Consider the following 20,250-nt stretch of genomic DNA (forward strand, 5'->3'; position numbering starts at 1 on the left):
TGGTTTTAGTGTTTAGCTAAACTTCTGGTTATAGACAGGAAAGCAAGGGCTTGGCCTCTGACCCTCTCCCAGTTCTCTGCATCTGGGAATTGGTCAATAGAACTGCCTATTAAAACAACCACAGTGCTCTTGGGTGTGATATATATATATATATATATGGGTTCCAGCCCAAATCATTCAAATTCCTCACCCCCTTCCAGGGAGCGGTCCTTTTTCTGTCTGCTTTATGGACTGCTTGCATTTACATATGCCCCCACTGCTGTTGGAAGCCTGCGGAGATACCAGAAATCCTCTGGCTGCACTGAAACTGCCCAAAACTTGCATCTTACAATCCTCACTCCAACTATGGTTCCCCCTGTACTGTGGGGCAGGAGAGGCCTCCAACTGCTGATTGACCTAGAATGGTCTTCACAGCCCATTGACTAGGCCACCACTACCAGGTTTGTCCTAAGGATAATCCCTATCTCTTTGCCTGCCATACAGATGAAGTGATCAATCACCTCCATCCAAAACCCAAACCTTCAATCAACAATTTGCTCTGACCCACACATGTATCATTTGACCTCCCATGTTTCCTGGGCAGCAAGAGGCATTCCTGCATATTTTGCACTGGTAGGGGGAGAAGAGAAGGCAGATGGAGGAAATTGGATAATTGGGGCTGGGGAAGGTAGCAAGGGGAGTTTGCTTGGTGGTTTGGGGGGTGCTGGGTGTAGGTTTATGGCCTACTTCGAATGGATGGCACATCTCACATGGAGAGGAGTGGGGATGAAGAGATTAAATTAATTCAAGGTTATCTGCATGGTGCAAAGTGCAGGGGTCATTTCTGCTCATGTATTTGTGATGTGCCCTGATTTCAATTCAATGGGCGTTTCAGTTTTCTGATGTGAGATGTGAGAAAAAGAAACAGTATTTACGATTGGTGAGGGCTTAATTAAGTTATACTTTGCTACCCATGATCTCTGCTCTGTTAACCTTGATTTTTGCTTCACTGAGCAGAAATCATGGCCAACAACCATCACCCAACAATCATTTTCTTTGTCCTTTTCTTCTTCCTGCATCCATACAAACTTCCTGTCTTGTTTTTCTAATCATTGTTTAGTGTGCATATTCATCAAATGCCAATTAACCTTTCAGTACTGATGGCTGGCTCATTTCCTTTGAGGAGAGTTAATTCCCAAGTCCTTTGTTCCGGCAGCTCCAGGCTTCTTTCTCTCAAGTCCAAAGATGTTGAATATTTGGGAAGTAATCTTTAGAATCCTGAATTGACTGTCAAAAAATATAGATAAAATTCCTCAAAGGCTGAATAGTCAACAATCCTGAAAAGCAACAATGGGTTTTGGTTATTACAAAGGTGTAAAATTGTACATTGTAACAAACCTGCTCAGTTGCGCTAAAGACTGGGATTCATCTATATCCTAGGCAGAGTGGGAGAACCAGTCAAAAGAAGCACTACCCTAGATTGTTTTCACAGTAGAAGCTGGGCATAATTTGTTTTGTAGTTGCACTACATTAAATATCACCTAATGTATAGAGCAAAACATCACATTGTCCTGGATAAATTTCTTGCATATTTTATTTTAAATACGTTTCCAAGATAAAACAATGAATACAAACATTAGCACCCTTATAAAAATATCAGGAAACTTAATATTGTAAACTTGCACATATCATTCAATTTAAATATTAGTTCTAAAAGCCAGTCTGAGCACTTATGAATTACTTCAGGACTGGTCACTCCTTTGATTCCTCTTCCTTCTAAGATGGTTAACCAATGCACAGCAATATCTTTATCCAGGGATAGCATGCTACACAATTCTAGTGCAGTGCAATGCTGTGAAGAAGTCAGCATGTGGATTTAGTTCTGCAATTTCTTCCATAATGTGAAGAGAGGGATCACTGGTTCCAATTTCAATAGGACAGCAAGAGACAAGTTGCTGGAGGAAGGAGTTCCCTTGACTCACTATTATGCACCTCATTCATTGTAATTCTAAAAAGTCAGAAGTCAAAGCAGATCTTAGGCTCTGTCAGCAGGGGAGTAGGTTCTCTGCACTGGAAGACTTCAGAAATGAAAGACAAATACCGCATAGCCAATATGAAGTTATTTTAAAAATGCAGTCTTGAACATCAACTCATTAGATTGAGGCAATCGCATCAAAAAGTCCATCATTCTAATTCTATGCCAAAATCTGCCCAACAACCTGGTCTGGACCAGCTAGAGCAGTGTCAATATCACAACAATTTTCCTTGGCACCCTTTGTTTAGGAGATTTGGCAGGTTTCTGCAGTGATGCTGCTGGATGTGTGCTTGCAGTGCCAATGAGAGTGAAAAGCTGTGTTGCCATTGGCTGTTGAACAATTCTAACACTGTCCTGGATCATATAACGGGGATCATTTGGGTCAGGTGCTATAGTGCAGCATCTACCCTGATAAGCATTGCTGTGTATTCTGGAATTCAGTATGGAAAGGTGGTGGTGAAGGGAGATAGAGACCAAGGGCAAAAGGAAAGTAAAATTGTAAAAAAAGAGGGAGGAAATTGGATCACAAAGCTATTTTTGATGTTGGGTGGCAGGTTTTTTTTAAAAAACTGATCGCTATAGCTTTCGCTGACCACACAATTTGGAGGAACAAAGCATAATTTTAAAAAGTGTCACTTATCCAATACTTAATTAAAATTAAAAATTGATGGAATTCCAACTTGAAACAAATTCACTAGAGAATTACTGGAGACTTTGAGTTACTCAGTCTCAGATTACTCATTACAGTACTGCAGTTACATACCCTTCCATTCACAGCAATAACATTCATCTACAACAGATCCAAAATGGCATAAAATGTTATTCAGTGGACCATTCTCTCTACTGCCTTGTGTTTTATAACCACAACTAAAATGAGTGAAATTCCAATGCTCCATTTTTTATAGGGGAGGAGGACATAGTAATCGTCACAGTTTAAGACATTTTCCTCAAAAGATATAAAATTAATGTCAACACAGTCCAATAAAAGGTAACATTTTCTTCACTTCCTGGTAAATACAGCAATTAAACTTGTCGGCAATTAAAAGTCTATTTTAAGTAAGTCGGACATAAGGTGCTGGTTTTGATGTAAACTCTGCCTCTTCTGTGCCTATATCCCAGTCGTTGTATCCCATTGGATCATTTAGAATTCGCGGATCACTGCCACCTTGTTTTAAAAAGAAATTTGCGTTAATTTTAATCATAATGCATATAATTTCAACCATTTGGCTTAGTTCATTGGATGGAAGCATATAATGTAATCAGAAGTTATGCAATGTATGTTTCTCAATGAATTTACACCTGGTGGTTCAGGTGGCTAAATGCATTACACAATAAGACATTGAGTTGTACAGATCAAGGATTTGCATTCAATCTGATCTGTGGTACTTGCCCTGTTAAGATCTCAATACAAGTGACTAGCTGGATATAGACAACGTGAGTGAGCATGAACTTTATCTGCCATGGTTTTACAACGTGGGAAAGTGAGAGGTCGTCCACTTTGGATGAAAGATAAATCAGAATATCTTCTTGAGAAACAGGGTCTGTGACAGCATAAATGGATCTGTGTGTCCATGCACACTAATCACTAAAAACTGGTGTACAAGTTCAAAAAAGGGGCAAATGGAATGTTGGTCTTTATCTCAAGGGAGTTGGAATTGAAGTGTTGCTTTAGTTATATAGAGCTTTGGTCATACCCCATCTGGAGTAACGAATTTAGTTTTGGCAATAATCCTCAGGAAAAGATATAATTGCTTTGGAAGGAGTACAACCCAGTTTCATCAGAATGATACTAGGGCTTAAAAGCTTAAAATGAGGACAGGTTACATAAATTTGCTTTGTATTCCCTCGAGTTTAGAAGATTGAGGGATGATTTAATAGAGGTCTTCAAAATGATAAGCGATTTCAATTGGGGAGACAGAGAAACTAGTGGGGGAGCATAATCTCAAAATTGGAGCTAGCCCATGTAGGAGTAAAATCAGGAAGTACACAAAGGATCGTGGAAATCTGGAACTCTCTCAACCCCAAGAAAGGCTGTGGATGCTGGGACATTTCAAACCTTGAAGACATCGACACCCATGCCTAACCAAAAAAAACACTGTAGATGATTAAAAGTGGGTAAATGGAGTTAAGGTACAGATCAGCCAAGATCTAATTAAAAGGCAGAACAGCCTTGAGGGGCTGAATGGCCTTCTGCTGTTCCCATGTTTCAAAATGTTTTGATAGATGGGTGAGCAGGTGACTTAGCTCCACTGCAATGGCTGTTATTTTTGAATACTCTGCTGGCTATCGGTCAATCTCAGATGCATAATATCCACACAAGGAGTTTTCCTTTGAAAATTACCCCATCAAAAAACACTGCATTCCAAGCAAAATAAAACACAGGAGATTAAAGGGAAAGTAGAAACACTCAAACTGATCCTGGTAGATACTTGGAGAAAATCATACTGGATATCAGATTTATTATTACCTTCAATGCAGATACCAATAACCCTGGTAATATACTCTAATGGCTTGGTGAATTATGATATGAAACCATAATCTGACAGATTCAGTACTTAATCATAGAACCTTAAAGTACAGAAGGTTGTCATTCAGAAAATCATGCCATCATTGAAAGGAGGTATCCAATTAACTGCACTCCCAATTTTCTTCCTTTCCCAGTATAAACCCAATTTCCTTTTGGAAGTTATTGAACTTGCTTCCACCAATTCCAGTGTATTCCACATTATAACTCACTGCTTTAAAAATGTTTTCATCATTCCCTCATCTTCAACAAGTTAGCTAATCTGTCAGGGCAATAGATGGAATGCTATAATTAGGAACATAGGAACAGGAGGACAGCATTTAGCCCTCAAGCCTGTTCCATCATTCATGAGATCATGATTGATCTGTGATTGATCTCCATATACCTACTTTTTCTCCATATCTGGTAATACTTTTAGTTAACAAAAATCTCAGTTTTAAATTTAAGAGTATTTTAAACTTCTATCGCCCTTTAAGTGTAGAAGTGTTTCTTAATTTCACTTAGGCTTAGTTTTTTAGAGAATGTCCCCTAATCTTAGAATCCCCAGCCAGTGGAAATAATTCCTCCCTACCTGTTCCCTTGGCATCTTTAAAACTTTGATCAAATTATCCATTAACCGTTTAAATTCTAAGGAATACAATGCTAGTTTGTGCAATTTCTACTCTAAATTTAACCCTTAATGTCCAGTCGTCATTCTGGTAAATCTGTGCTGCACTCCCTCCAAGGCCAATATATCCATACCATAAGACCATGTGACATAGGAGCAGAAATTAGGCCATTCGGCCCATCGAGTCTGCTCCTCCATTCAATCATGGCTAAGTTTCTCAACCCCATTCTCCTGCCTTCTCCCCGTAACCTTTGATCTCCTTACCAATCAAGAACCTATCTATCTCGGTCTTAAATACACTCAATGACCTGGCCTCCACCGCCTTCTGTGGCAATGAATTCCATAGATTCACCACTCTCTGGCTAAAGAAGTTTCTCCTCATCTCTGTTCTAAAAGATCTTCCCTTTACTCTGAGGCTGTGCCCTCGGGTCCTAGTCTCTCCTACTAATGGAAACATCTTCCCCATGTCCACTCTATCCAGGCCTTTCAGTATTCTGTAAGTTCCAATCAAATCCCCCCTCATCCTTCTAAACTCCATCGAGTATAGACCCAGAGTCTGCAAACATTCCTCATATGTTAAGCTTTTCATTCCTGGGATCGTTTTCCTGAACCTCCTCTGGACCCTCTCCAAGGCCAGAACATCCTTCCTGAGGTACGGGGCCCAAAATTGCTCACAATATTCTAAATGTGGTCTGACCAGAGCCTTATAAAGCCTCAGCAGCACATCCCTGCTTTTATATTCTAGTCCTCTCGAAATAAATGCCAACATTGCATTTGCCTTCCTAACTACCGACTCAACCTGCAAGTTAACCTTAACAGAATCCTGGACTAGGACTCCCAAGTCCCTTTGCACTCCAGATTTCTGAATTCTCTCCCCATTTAGAAAATAGTCTATGCCTCTATTCTTCCTACCAAAGTGCATGAGCTCACACTTCCCCACGTTGTATTCCATCTGCCACTTCTTTGCCCAATCTCCTAACCTGTCCGAATTCTTCTGCAGCCTCCCCAATACTACCTGTCCCTCCACCTATCTTTGTATCATCTGCAAACTTAGCCAGAATGCCCTCAGTTCCTTCATCTAGATCATTAATGTATAAAGTGAAAAGTTGTGGTCCCAAAACGGACCCCTGCGGAACTCCACTAGTCACTGGCCGCCATCCTGAGAAGGACCCCCTTATCCCCACTCTCTGCCTCCTGCCAGACAGCCAATCTTCTATCCACGCTAGTACCTTGTCTCTAACACCATGGGCTCTTATCTTACTGAGCAGCCTCCTGTGCGGCACCTTGTCAAAGGCCTTCTGGAAGTCCAAGTAGATAACATCCATTGGCTCTCCTTTGTCTAACCTACACGTTACCTCCTCAAAGAATTCTAACAGGTTTGTCAGGCATGACCTCCCCTTGATGAAACCATGCTGACTTTGCCCAATTTTACCATGCACTTCCAAGTATTCTGAAATCTCATCCTTAATAATGGACTCTACGAAGGTGTCGTGCCCAGCACTGCTTACAATACTCCAGGTGTGGTGTAACCAGGCCTTTGTATAGATGAAGCATGACTTTTACGCCTTTTTAATTATTTTCTGTATCTGTGCATGATGTTTTAATGATCTATATAGCTGGACCCACAAGTTTCTTTAGACCTCCACTATTTCTAGCTTTATTCCATTTAGAAAGTCTGTCTATCCTTTTTAGATCCAAACTTTGTGTCTTAGTAAATTTGAGTATGTGGTTTCCTATTCCATCATTTATGTCATTAATAAAAATGGTGAAAAGTTAAGCTTCCAACATAGATCCTTGTGGGACTTCATTAGTCATTATGCCTACTCTGTCTCCTACCATTTTAGCCAATTTCCTAACCACTCCAGGAGCTTCAAATTTAGTTAACAGTCTCTTTTGAGGAACTTTATCAAATGCCTTCTGGAAATCCATTTAAATAACATTCATAGATATTCTCCTGTCCATTACTTTAGTCACTACTTCAAAAAATTCAATCAGATTAGTCAGACATGATCTACCCTTTTCAAATCCACACTGGCTCTCTTTGATCAGCTGAAAAAGATCTTTAACAATTTGCCAACAACATATGTTAGAGTAACTGGTTTATATTTCCCTCTCTCACCTTTCTTAAATAGCAGAGTGACATATGCAGCTATGTTGTTGGGCCTGGCAAAACAGGCAAGGATGGCAGGTTTCCTTCCTAAAGGATACTAGTGAACCAGTTGAGTATTCACAATAATTTGATATCTTCATGGTCACTATTGCTGAAACATGCTTTTTATCCCAGATATATTTAAATTAACTGGATTCAAATTCACAAACTGTCCAGGTGCGATTTGAACTCAACTCTAGTCCAAGCCTTGGGACATTTTTCAGGAATAAAGCAGAAAAATAAGAGCTTGGCCAGAATCACCAAGAGGGGCAGCCAAAATACTACAAAAAAAAACCAAGAACATAAAGTTCAGTGCTGATAGGTAGAAGCAAATGACATCGAGCACAACTGTACAAATCAGTATACCCTCAATGATCATATCTCCAGGAGAGAATATGGAGTGTTGACCAATACACAAATTTAATTGTTGCAGTCAGTGCAGCTGACTCTGTTGGGAAGGATTGGGAGTAGTACTTTCCTGGCTATGTAAGCAAAGCAATTCCATAGACAGTCAACAGATAGAACCTAAAATTAGCAAACTCCAACTCATCCAGCTGAATTTATGAATCTACATCAGAAATGGGTGCAGTGGACTCACTTGAAAATTCAAAATGAAGCCAGTGCTCATTTCAAGTGCTGAATGAGCCCATGTTAAAATTTATCTTAAAAATACCTACAGCTTCTTTATAAATTGCATATAAAAACTTACCATGCCAGGTACAAACCAATTCAATTGTCTGAGGCTGCTGGTCCTCTGTCATCAATGACTGCTGCAAAGGGAAATGGGATTATTTAGCTCCATCTCCACCACTGCATTTGTAGAAGAAATATTGTATTGATAAAGCACCTTATTGTCCTCAAGACATTCCAAAGCACTGCATTTGAAGTGCAGTCACTGCAGACAGTTGTGTGCAGCCAAATATAGGCACAAGGACCCACAAATAACAAATGGCCAGGTAACTGTTTTTTGACATTATTAGCAGAGGAACGACTAACCAGGCCACCAGTAGAACTCCTTCCTATTTTTCACAAGTTGCCCTTCTTGCTCAGGAACAGTCCCTCTCCATTTAAAATCTGCGGTCATCAGCCCTTTCCTCAAAAAAAAAACCCCCTCAGACTTGATCACTGCCATTGCACATACACCCCATCTGCAACCTCCCTTTCCTTCCATCATTCTGAAATGTCAATCGTTTCTGTCTTTGCATAGATGTGCCTTGACCTGCAGAGTGTTTCCAGTATTTTCTGTTTTTAACAGCAAACATCTCCCTGAGCTTTTAATACACAGACTAGAGAGAAAAACAAAAACTGCAGGAGGAGTCAACCAGGAGGAAGGGTCAACCTTGGGAAAGTGATGGCCACTTTTTTAGGAACATGGAATGCAGATGCGAAGTCTGTTTAGGTCATTTGGTCCATCATTTCTGTGCCAGCACTGTACAGTTTAGTCCCACACAGCAGCATTTTCCCCATAACACTGCAAATGAGTCCTCATGTACATGTCCAATTGTCTTTTGAAAGTCTGTTTCCATCATCCTTTCAGGTGTATACCCAAAACATTAACACAATGTTATTTATAGATGCAAACTGACTGTTTTTACCCCCACCTTTCATCCAGAAAATTTACATTTGAACCAAAAGGCTAAAGAGGATAGTACAAAAAATGATCAACTTATAAAATTTTTTGTGTGACATCCCTCCCAGGAATTCAACCTGATAAACTGAGATATAATTGACTAGGATTATGAAAACCTGTGGAGATTGCATCTCCTAATCACTATCCAACCACTACTGCTGGAAATGTGCACGTGATTATTGGGTAAAGGTAGGATTAGCCCCAATTTTGATGTCCCCTGTTGTTGAACATCCAAGGAGCACTTGCTTTCCAGACTTGTACATCAAGTCACCCCTTGAGCAAGATACCAGGCGGAAAGTGGTTCCATGGAACCATATGCTAACACCTTGGAGAGGAAGGAGGGAAAAAAAATCTGGAGTCATGCAGCATTAAGTGAGTTTTACTAATACACTGCAACTCCCCAAATACCCCATATCAATTTGTAGATTTTGAAATAAAAAAGAAAATCCACAAAATAAACATCCCACGTACTTTTAGATCACAATTAATTTTAAATATGAAATGTATAATTAAAAACTATGATTATTGGTCAATAGACTTACCATTCCAGTGGTACTGTCATAGCAGTCACAAATGGGAAGGCTTCGACAACCAAGATATGCTATGATGGTTGCCACCATCATACCAATCACAGATGCAATTAATATGGCCATATTTGCTCCTTGGACAAATTTCGTAAGTATATACTCCTGCAAAGAAAGCGAGCATTTTATTCCCAGTTTTGGCAAAAGAGTGCCATGACGACAAGTGAGTAAGTACAATTCGTGACAGTCTGAAGAGAGAGGAAAATCCCCAAGTTCAAGACCTATTCCTGTGCGCAGTGAGCGGGGACCTCAATGTCCACAGGTTAAGCAAACCAACCCCATTGCTCTACTCATTATTCAGTGACGTTTTTAGAAATCGTGTACACCCATCAGTTGAGAACAGTGTCAGACCTACTTTTGGCCTTTACTAAACAATCTGCCCAATATGAAAGATCAGTGATTGGCAGCAGTTAGCAGTGACTACTTGTCGTCAATAGTTACCTCACTGGAGATAGTCATTACTCTCTGTAAATCGATAGTTCCTCATTGAAGAGAATAGAGGTTTGGATAATTAGTGATGCCTACCAATAACATATGGATAGCACTTACGGCACAAATTATAGTCTTCTATTAATGGTATCTACTTATAACTGAGGTAGGGCAAGGGCAGAAAGTTATAAGAACCCCAACTCTTGTTCATTATACCTCATTTCTGAATAAAGTATCAAATGACTGCCAGGGTCTAGGGAAACGAACACCATCAGGAACTAGCACCAGTAGGAAAAAAAAGGCAGGGAAAAAAAACAGTTCAACCCCAGTACCTTCTACTAAACTACCTTGTAAATCACGCTGACTACTGCAAATATAGTTATCGATCAATAGTGTATTTCCTTTTATAAATCCTGAAGCACTTTAGATCCAGCATAACTACATCCAAATACCACTGTGCTCAATAGTTTTTCTACAGCCAAGTCATCAATAATTGGAACTGATCAAGTTTGTCCACATTAGTTTTTCTGAGTAATTTGAACCAAAGTTTCATCTTAAAACACTATAAAACTTATAGTGCCTTTAAGATAGTAACTAACCGAAGGTGCTTCACAGAAATGTTAGCAAACAAAATTTAACACTGAACCACATAAGGTGATATTAGGGTAGATCATCAAAAGTTTGGTCAGAGAGGTGGGTTTTAAGGAGCATCTTAAAAGAGGAAAGAGAGGTAGAGGCATGGAGAGGTTTAGGGAGGGTATTCCAGAGCTTAGGGCCAGAATTAGGGGAATAAACTTCAGGAACTATTTCAGTCAACAATAAATGCTGGTAATTTAGGAAAAATAAATCTTGAAATTCTTTAAACCAATTCCAGGAAATACAGATAGGGAAGATCCAAATTGATTCATAAGCATTTAGTTTTTTCATAAATTTTTAGATTTCAAGACACATCATATTTATATATACAAATGTACATGCATTTTGCACAAACAAAAACACAGCCTTCTACCACATCATTCACTCCATCCTTTACTGATGGAGCAGACAAAGTTAAGACTCATAGACGTTTACGTGCCAGTCAACAAAGATCTGACTACACTAATCCCATTTTCCAGTGCTTGGCCCATAGCCCTAGAGGCTATGGCAAATAAATATGGATTTCAGTATAAAATAACAGGCAAGCTCTATACACAAAGAGTCATATGATAAGGAGGGGTTTCAATTCATGGGGCATTGGCACCAGCAATGGGGAAAAAGGGAACTTTCCATTGCAATGGGTTTCACTTAAAGTGGACTTCAATCAGCGTATTGGAAAATTGTATAACAAGGACTGTGGATAGCTCTTTAAAATAAAGGAGGGGATGGGATGGGTCAGGTGAATGGAGGTTTAGAAATCTAAAGAGAAAAGTCAAGGGATTAGATCTGTTTAGTTATTTAGGTAAAGACAAGTAGAGAAGGACAGGAAGGGAGAGAGTTTAATGGTAATAATGCATCAGCAAAAAAGGTCCATGCAAAGAATAGTAAAAATTAAATGCTCTTTATCTGAATAAACAAAACATTCGCCACAAAAGGGAGAGGTGGCGGCATAGCGGTATTGTCACTGGACAAGTATTCTGGAGACTCAGGGTAATGCTCTGGAGACCCAGGTTTGAATCCCACCACGGCAGGTACAATACAAATCTGGAATTAAAAGTCTGATGATGACCACAAAACCATTGCCGATTGTCGTAAAAACCCATCTGGTTCACTAATGTCCTTTAGGGAAGGAAATCTGCCGTGCTTACCTGGTCTGGCCTACATGTGACTCCAGACCTGAACAAGGGAAATTAGGGATGTGCAATAAATTCTGGCCTAGCCAGCATCAGCCACATCGCATGAACGAATAATAAAAAAAATGAACTAGTGCCACGAAGAGATAAATGGGTTTGATATAATTGCCATTACAGATACATAGTTACAAAGTGATCAAGGTTAGGAAATAAATATTCCAGGGTAGACAACTTTTTCAAATGGCAGGCAGAATATAAAGGGAGTAGTATCCCTCATAATAAAATGTCATAAATTGGAATTTAGCAAAAGTAACACCATTATTCAAGAAAGGAAGGAGAGAGAAAACAAGGAACTACAAGCCAGTTAGCCTGACATCAGTCTTCAGGAAAATGCAGGAATCAATTTTGAAGGGAAGTCTTAACATTGCCCTTAAAAAATCATAGGATGAATCCCAGAGTCAACTTGGTTTTACGAAAGGGAAATCATGAGACAAATTTAGAGTTTCTTTTGGAGAATGCAACTGGTAGGGTAAATAAAAAGGAGCCAGTAGAAGTAGCATACTTGGATTTCTAAAAGGCATAAGGTGCCACACAAAAAGTTAAACACAAGAAAAGGATTCAGAGTTGGGGTTATATAGTAGCATGGATGGAGGATTGGTTAATGGACTGGAAGCAGACAGTAGGAATAAATGGGGCATTTTCCACATTGGCCAGCTGTAATTAACGGAGCAACACAAGGATTCATGCTGTTGCCTCAGCTACCTACAATCTACTTTAATGACTTAGATGAAAAGGCTGAGAATAATGTATTCATGTTTGCAGATGATAGAAACCAAAGTGCGAATATAAGCTTTGAGGAGGACACAAAGAGACTGCAAATAGATACAGACATGTTAAGTGAGTGAACAGCAGGGTGGCAGATGGATTCGAAATTTTTGTTTTAAAAAGGTGTGTAACTTTTAAATGTTGATGTTCACAGACACTTGGGTATACTGTGAATGTTGGTGTAAAAGTTAACCTGTGAAGACCAAAAATCCCTCCAAAAACAGGAGTCGACTTATACACAGAATATAAAAATGAACCACCAACGTGGATGTGGGTGGCTGCCATCTTTATCATTCGCCACATGAGGTCTGTTCCATGTGGCTGTGTCTTAAATTCCTGCGATTCTTTACAACACAGCCGTATCGCCTGGTTATGAGGTACCGGTAAGTAAAACATCCATTTGTGGGGTGAAAAATTGAGGCCGATTACTAATGCGAGTATAGCATGTTGTAGCTGAAATAGTGTTTTGGGCTGGGGGGTGTGGGGGTGAGTCAACTAATACACCAAGTATATGCAAAGTCATTGATTTTTGGAGCCAAAAAATTGGGGTAATCTTATACGCTGGGTCAACATATATGCTGTGATCTATGGTACTCGTATGAGGACAAAGTTACCATGTACAGGATGCAACTAGGAAGGCAAATGGCATGTAGGCTTTTATTACCAAGGGCTTAGTATAAGAACAAGGAAGTCTTGTTACAAATTGTATAAGACTTTGATGGGGTCGCATCTGGAGTACTGTGTGCAGTTTTGGTCTTCATACATGAAGATATATTTGCCTTGGAGGCAGTCCAGCAAAGGTTTGCTAGATTGGTCCCTGGGATGAGAGGCTGAGCAAATTTGGCCTTTTGAGAGAAAATCTCATTGAAACATACAAGCTTCTGAAGGGGCTTGACAGGGTAGGCACTGACATGTTGTTTTCCCTGGCTGGGAATGTAGAACGTGGTGGCACAGCTTCGGGATAAGGACTCAATCATTTACGACTGAGATGAGGAGAAATGGAGGGTTGTGAATCTTTGGAGTTCTGTACCCCAGAGTGGTGAGGTTGCTCCATTATTGTATACGTTCAAGGCTGCAATGGATAGATTTTTGATCCCTCAGGGAATCAATGGATATGGGGAGTGGACAGGAAAATGGAGTTCAGGCAGAAATCAGCCACCATCATATTGAATGGCAGAGCAGGCTCAAGGGGCTGTCTGGTCTAGGCTTGCTCCTATTTCTTATGAACTTTTATGTGTATAATTATATGTGTATATATATATATATATATATATATACTTTATTCATTCATGAGATGTGGGCAACACTGGTAAGACCTAGCATTTATTGCTCATCCCTAATTGCCCTTAAGGAGGGGGCGGTGAGTCACCTTCTTGAATATAACTGCTTAGCTATGTAATTCAACATTCTTTTGGCTTAAATTTATTGCCGCTCTGCCCTGATGTTGGGCATCAAGTCTACTTAACAACTATTGAGCTTGTCTCAGCTTCCTTAGTTATTTCACAACCATTCATTGGAAAGAAAAATGTAACGTGAACACCCCAATGTGTAATACTCAAATGTCATCTGCTATTGTTCTGGCAACTTGCATATTTTTCCAGCTGATTCTGTATCTGAGCTGTTCCTTTTGATTTCACTTCCCTTTCAATTTAGCATCTACAAATTTGAATAACTTGCATTGAGTTTCAGATTCAAAATAATTGATGTAAGATAGAAACAGCAGCAGTTCTAGTACTAATTCCTAAGGCATCCCACTCAGATCTCTTTCAGCCATACATCCAGCCTCACATAACTCCTCTAACAAGAATCCAATATTTTCTACTCTTCAGCCAATATCTAATTCATTTCTCTGATGTACTCCAAATCACCACAGGTGTAAGCTTGGCCTATATCTTTAATGTGGAACTTTTTTATGTGCCTTTTGAAGGATGAGGTACATATTTTTGTGGGGCTTCCCCACAGTTCACTTGGGCCATCACTTCTCAAAAAGGTCCAGGTGGTTTGTCAAACAGGAATGCCCCTTCCAAAGTCATATCAACAGCTGTTCACTAGGTTATCATAGAACATATAATCCTCAAGTTTATCCCCAAATAATTCCATTGTTTTACATCCTGGGGGGTTACCATTAACCAGAAACTGAACTGGACCAGCCATATAAATACTGTGGCTACAAGAGCAGGTCAGAGACTAAGAATCCTGCAGCAAGTAACTCACCCCCTGACTCCCCAAAGTTGTTGACCATCTACAAAGCACAAGTCAGGAGTGTGATGGATTACTCTCCACTTGGCTGGATGAGTGCAGCTCCAACAGCACTCAAGAATCACGACGCAAAGATAGGTAGGAAAGTAAATTGTAAAGAGGACATAAGCAGGCTAAAAAGTGACATAGATAGGTTAATTGACTGGGCAAAGATCTGGCAAATAGAGTATAATGTGGGCAAATGTGAAATTGTTCATTTTGGCAAGAAGAATAAAAACGCTTATTATCTAAATGGTGAGAGATTGCAGAACTCTGAGATTCAGAGGGGTCTGGATGTCCTAGTGCATGAATCATAAAAGGCTGGTATGCAAGTACAGCACGTTATTAGGAAAGCTAATAGAATGTTATCATTTATTGAGAGGGGAATTGATTACAAAAATTGGGAGGTTCAGTTGTATAGAGTGCTGATGGGACCACACCTGGTGTACTGTGTACAGTATTGGTCTCCTTATTTAACGAAAGATGAACTGCTTCCAACGCATTTACAGAGAAGGTTTACTAGACTAATACCAGGAATGGGCGGGTTGTGTTAGGAGGAAAGGTTGGGCAGGTTAGGTTCGTATCCGCTGGAATTTAAAAGAGTAAGAGACGACTTGATTGAAACCTTTAAGATCCTGAGGGGTCTTGATAGGGTGGATGTGGAGAGGATGTTTCCTCTTGTGGGAGAATCTAGAACTAGGGGTCACAGTTTAAAAATAAGGGATCGCTCATTTAAGACAGAGAGGAGGAGAAATTCTTTCTCTGAGGGTAGTGAGTCTTTGGAACTCTCTTCCTCAAAAGGTGGCGGAAGCAGTCTTTGAATATTTCTAAGACAGAGCTAGATAAATTTTTGATTAACAATGGGGTGAAAGGTTATTGGGGGTAGGTAGGAATGTGGGGTTGAGGTTACAATCAGATCAGCAATGATCTTATTGAATGGCAGAGCAGGCTCGAGGGGCAGAGCGGCCTACTCCTGTTCCTAATTCGTATGACACCACCCAGGACAAAGCAGCCTGCTTGACTGGCACCCCATCCACCACCTTAAACATTCACTCCCTCCACCAACAACGAACAGTGTGTAACATCTACAAGATGCACTGCAGCAACTCACCAAGGCCCCTTAGACAGAAACTTACAAACTCGCGACCTCTACCATCTAGTAAGACAAGGACTCCACATACATGGAAACACCACCACCTGCAAGTTCCCTTCCAGGCCACACACAATCCTGACTTGGAACAAAATTACTGTTCCTTCAGTGTCACTGGATCAAAATCCTGGAAGTCCCTTCCTAACTGCACTGCGGGTGTACCTACATCACATGGACTGCATCGTTTCAAGGCGGCGGCTCATCACCACCTTCTCAAGGGCTATTAAGGATGGGCAATAAATGCTGGCCTAGCCAGCGATGCCCACATCCTGTGAATGAATTAAAAAAAATTGAAGATTAACAGGTTGTAGTTGCCAGTGTCTCTTTTGTCACTTGTTGACAATGGAAACATGATCCGGCTTCCAATGTAGTGGTGCTTCTCCAGTGTCCACTGACTCCTTCATAAAAGACCATCAGTGCCTCACAAATCCATTCCAATTTCCTCTCAGCACTCTGGAATAAATACCACCCATCTGTGTGGATTTATTGGTTTTACGCATCAAGATTTCCAGCTCATTTATATCAGTTATTAATTTTACTTTGGCTAATTGTTCAGGGAGCACATATTGTTTCTGAGTTTTCTACTGAACACTTGGGAAGAGGGGATTTAATCATTTCAGAATACTTAATTAAAATCAATGAACTAAATAGGAGTTTGCCTTTCCTTTCTTTTTTTGCCTTAGAGTCCCTGGCTGGCTCAGTGCATAAACCTGCATGTTGGTGTGAATTGATCAAACAGATCAATGTTTCTCCCCCAGCAAAGCCAAGTTTATAGATCTAGGCCATTAATGTGCTGATCTTTTTTTTTTCTTAAATTACTTATTTCTTTGCCACTTCTACTTTAAAATAATTACCCCTAAGATAGATATTTCATTAAAAAGTGGATCAATCTTTTGATTTATTATTTTTGACAGACTGACTTATGTAGTACCCTTAGCAGAGAGGTCAATAATCAAGGGACATAGATTTGAAGTAATTTGCAGCAGGATTGGAGGGGAGTTGATAATTTGTGCACTCCTGTGGTGTTGGCAGTCTGGAATTCACTGCCTGAAAGGGTGGTAGTGGCAAAAATCTTCGGCACATTTAAAAAGTGTTTTGATATGCCCCTGAAGTGCTGTGACCTACAGACTAAGAGCTGGATTTCGGCTAGATAACTTTCAGCCAGAACGAACACAATGGGCTGAATGACCTCCCTCGGTGTATTAATTTCTATGATGCTATCAACAAGTAGACTGATTAAATCAAGAATGTTTCCTGTTTGTTCTGCAGCGAGTTTCCTTTCACCAAAAAAATTATCAAATTACATATTTGATCAACTAGTTCCCTTCAGCCTCCCCAAGAAGGAAAAACTAGAGAAGAAACTGCAAATTTTACAGACTCTTCTTTTTGGAAAATGTCAAAAAGGTTTCACCTATATTTAAATTTCTTCTAAAATTCTTATAATGTCTAATAAAATATTCAAGACATTTCTTCTTCCCCACTACTTTCTGCAAGCCACTGTCATATTGCTCAAGGGCCTCCAACAGATTAAATTGCAATGCTAAATTTATAACATAGCACTGTACAGTGTGGGAATTGCCCGCATAATAAAGCCATATATTTAGTGAAAGAAACAAACGAAAAGGCACATAACCATATTCCCCATCAGAGTTCATAAAACACTGAAGCCCTTGTCATCTACAGAAAGAACAGGAAGTAAGCCAAAAGAATAAGTTTCAGTTAAACTTCAAAATAGCTTACCATGTGAATGACATGGCTGGGTTTATGTTGGAACACTTCATCATCATCCTCACCATAGATCAATGTCAAAGCTGCATATATTATCAAAATACTTGTAGCAATCCAGGAAAATACAGCTGATGCAATCATACTGCTCACCTAGAGGTAGAATTCAAGGAATTGTGTATAAACAGCACAGTAACTCTAAATAAAAATAGCCGTATTAATATATTTTGTTAATATATTGTTATATTTAATAACATAATTATGTTAAAATTGATAGAATGTACATAGCATACTTTCTAGCCTTAATACAAGGCGGGCATTTTAGAAATGTAAAAAATAATCTTCAGAAAAAGGTTTAAATTGATAGGTTTCAGTTAGCTTTATTTTGATTAGAACTTACAGCATAATATGGAGGTCAGGATTCACAGCACAGAAAGGGTAGTTTTAAAACAACAAACTCAGAATTTAACGTATTGATTTACAAATAAATACTATCCGTTAGGAACATAGGAATAGGAGACGGCCATTCAGCCCGTCAAGCCTGCTCCGCCATTCAATACGATCCTGTCTGATCGAACACTTTAATGCCTTTTACCCACACTATCCCCATAACCCTTTACGTTATTGTTAATCAGAAATCTATCAATCTCTACCTTTAACATACACAATAACTGAGCTTCCATGGCCCTCTGGGGTAGAGAATTCCAAAGATTCACAACCCTCTGAGTAAAGACATTTCTTCTCATCTCGGTCCTAAATGGCTTCCCCCTTATTTTGAAGTTGTGTCCCCTGGTTCTAGACTCCCCAACCAGGGGAAATATCTTACCTGCATCTACCCTGTCTATTCCTTGAAGTGTTTTGTAGATTTCAAAGAGATAACCTCTCATTCTTCAAAACTCTAGAGAACACAGGCCCAGTTTGCCCAATCTCCCTTCATAATCAGTCCTGCCAACCCCGGAACAAATCTGGTGAACCTGCGTTGCACTCCCTTTATGTTGAGAGATTTGTTTCTAAATATTGGTTTCAACACCACCTTGTGTATGCAGTTTTCTTTCAGACAGATGTTAATCCTGCATGTTAATTTTCCTCAAAAAGTAGTAGAACAGAAGAGTTACTTGAGGCTGCTGCCAAGTGTGGTAGTGTGTAGAGGATTTTAAAAAGTTCATACGTTAGAAGCCTGAAAAATACATGGAGGGGGGATTGGAACCTGTTTTCCATATTCTTCAACTTTGAGCTTTTCACATTTCATCTCTCTTGGAGAACATAGGTAACATCAATGGTGCACATATAAAATTATTTGTAAAACACAGGAAGAGACAGGATCTCCTAGGCATTGCATATGCATACTACTCAGCGTTGCAGTGAACTGTTCTATATATTCAAGGCAAATCAAGGCTGCTTCAGTAAACACACACCTCGTTGTTTCCCAAAATACAAGGATTATAATGCTCCAGTGGAGACAGCCAGAATATTAACCAAAAAAATACAGAAACAGGAATGATGGAAATATTCAACAGGTTGGGTAACACCTGTCTAGAGAGAGAAAAACAGAATTAACGTTTCAGGTCTGTGACCTTTCATCAGAACTGGGAAAAGCCAGAGATGTAATAGGTGTAATAGAGATGTAATAGGTTTTCAGCCAGGGGTAGGTGGAACAAGGACAAAGAAAGCTCTGTGTTAGGGTGAAAGTCAGGAGATTTTTTTTTTCCGTTTATTCTTACATGGGATGTGAGCATCACTGGCAAAGCCAGCATTTGTTGCCCTTGAACTGAGGGCAGTTAAGGGTCAACCACATTGCTGTGGGTCTGGAGTCACATGTAGGCCAGACCAAGTAAGGCCGACAGATTTCCTTCCCTAAAGGTCATTAGTGAACCAGATGGGTTTTTACAACAATCAAAGAGAGTTGCATGGTCACCATCACCGAGACTAACTTTATATTCCAGATTTATTTATTTTATTTAAATTCCACCTTAGTGGGAGTTAAACCCCGGTCTCCAGAGCATTATCTGGGCCTCTGGATTACTAGTCCAGTGATATCGCTACTATGTCACCATCTCCCCCTAAAGATTGAATGACAGAAGAGTTCCAGGGCCAGATAATGGCAATGGGGCAAGAATCAAAAAGATGTGCCTCGAGCAGGCACCCCTTTTCCTCCCTCCTAGAACAACAGGGTTCCTCTTGGTTCCACCTTCCACCCCACCAGCCTCTGTATTCAACAGATCATTTTCCACCATTTTTGCCATTTCCAGCATGATGCCAGCAGCAAACACATCTTCCCCTCCCAGCTTTCCGAAGGGACCATTCCCTCCATAATAGCCTGCTCCGCTCCTCAATCATCCCCAAACACATGTCCCTTTCTCATGGCACCTTTCCTTGCAAATGCAGGAGACATAACATCTGCCCCTCTAACTCTTCCTTTCTCACTGCCCAAGGCCCAAACACTCCTTCCAAATAAAGCAGCAATTTATGTGTATTTCTTTCAATCTTGTCTATTGTATTTGCTGCTCAAAATGTGATCTCCTCTCCATTGAGATGACCAAATGCAGATTGGGTGACTGCTTTGCTAAATGCCTACATTCAGTCAGCAGGCATGACCTTGAGCTTTT

At 40.0% G+C, this 20,250-nt stretch overlaps 1 protein-coding gene across 2 annotated transcripts in view; it reads right to left on the minus strand.

Annotated features, from left to right (window-relative positions):
- Nucleotides 1–1,555: 1,555 nt before the first annotated feature.
- LOC144678837 (uncharacterized) overlaps nucleotides 1,556–20,250 on the minus strand; it is a 31,723-nt gene continuing 13,028 nt past the window's right edge. For both annotated transcript variants that reach the window (XM_078538814.1, XM_078538802.1), the window contains 4 exons: nucleotides 17,660–17,797; nucleotides 9,467–9,613; nucleotides 8,004–8,064; nucleotides 1,556–3,179 (listed from right to left, as the gene is read on the minus strand). In XM_078538814.1, coding sequence (XP_078394940.1) covers nucleotides 3,067–3,179; nucleotides 8,004–8,064; nucleotides 9,467–9,613; nucleotides 17,660–17,797 — 459 coding nt within the window. In that variant the 3' untranslated portion in view covers nucleotides 1,556–3,066. The remainder of the gene's footprint in view (nucleotides 3,180–8,003; nucleotides 8,065–9,466; nucleotides 9,614–17,659; nucleotides 17,798–20,250) is intronic.

The sequence above is a fragment of the Cetorhinus maximus genome, chromosome 1 (assembly GCF_964194155.1).
Source record: "Cetorhinus maximus chromosome 1, sCetMax3.hap1.1, whole genome shotgun sequence".
NCBI classification, from domain to species: domain Eukaryota; kingdom Metazoa; phylum Chordata; class Chondrichthyes; order Lamniformes; family Cetorhinidae; genus Cetorhinus; species Cetorhinus maximus.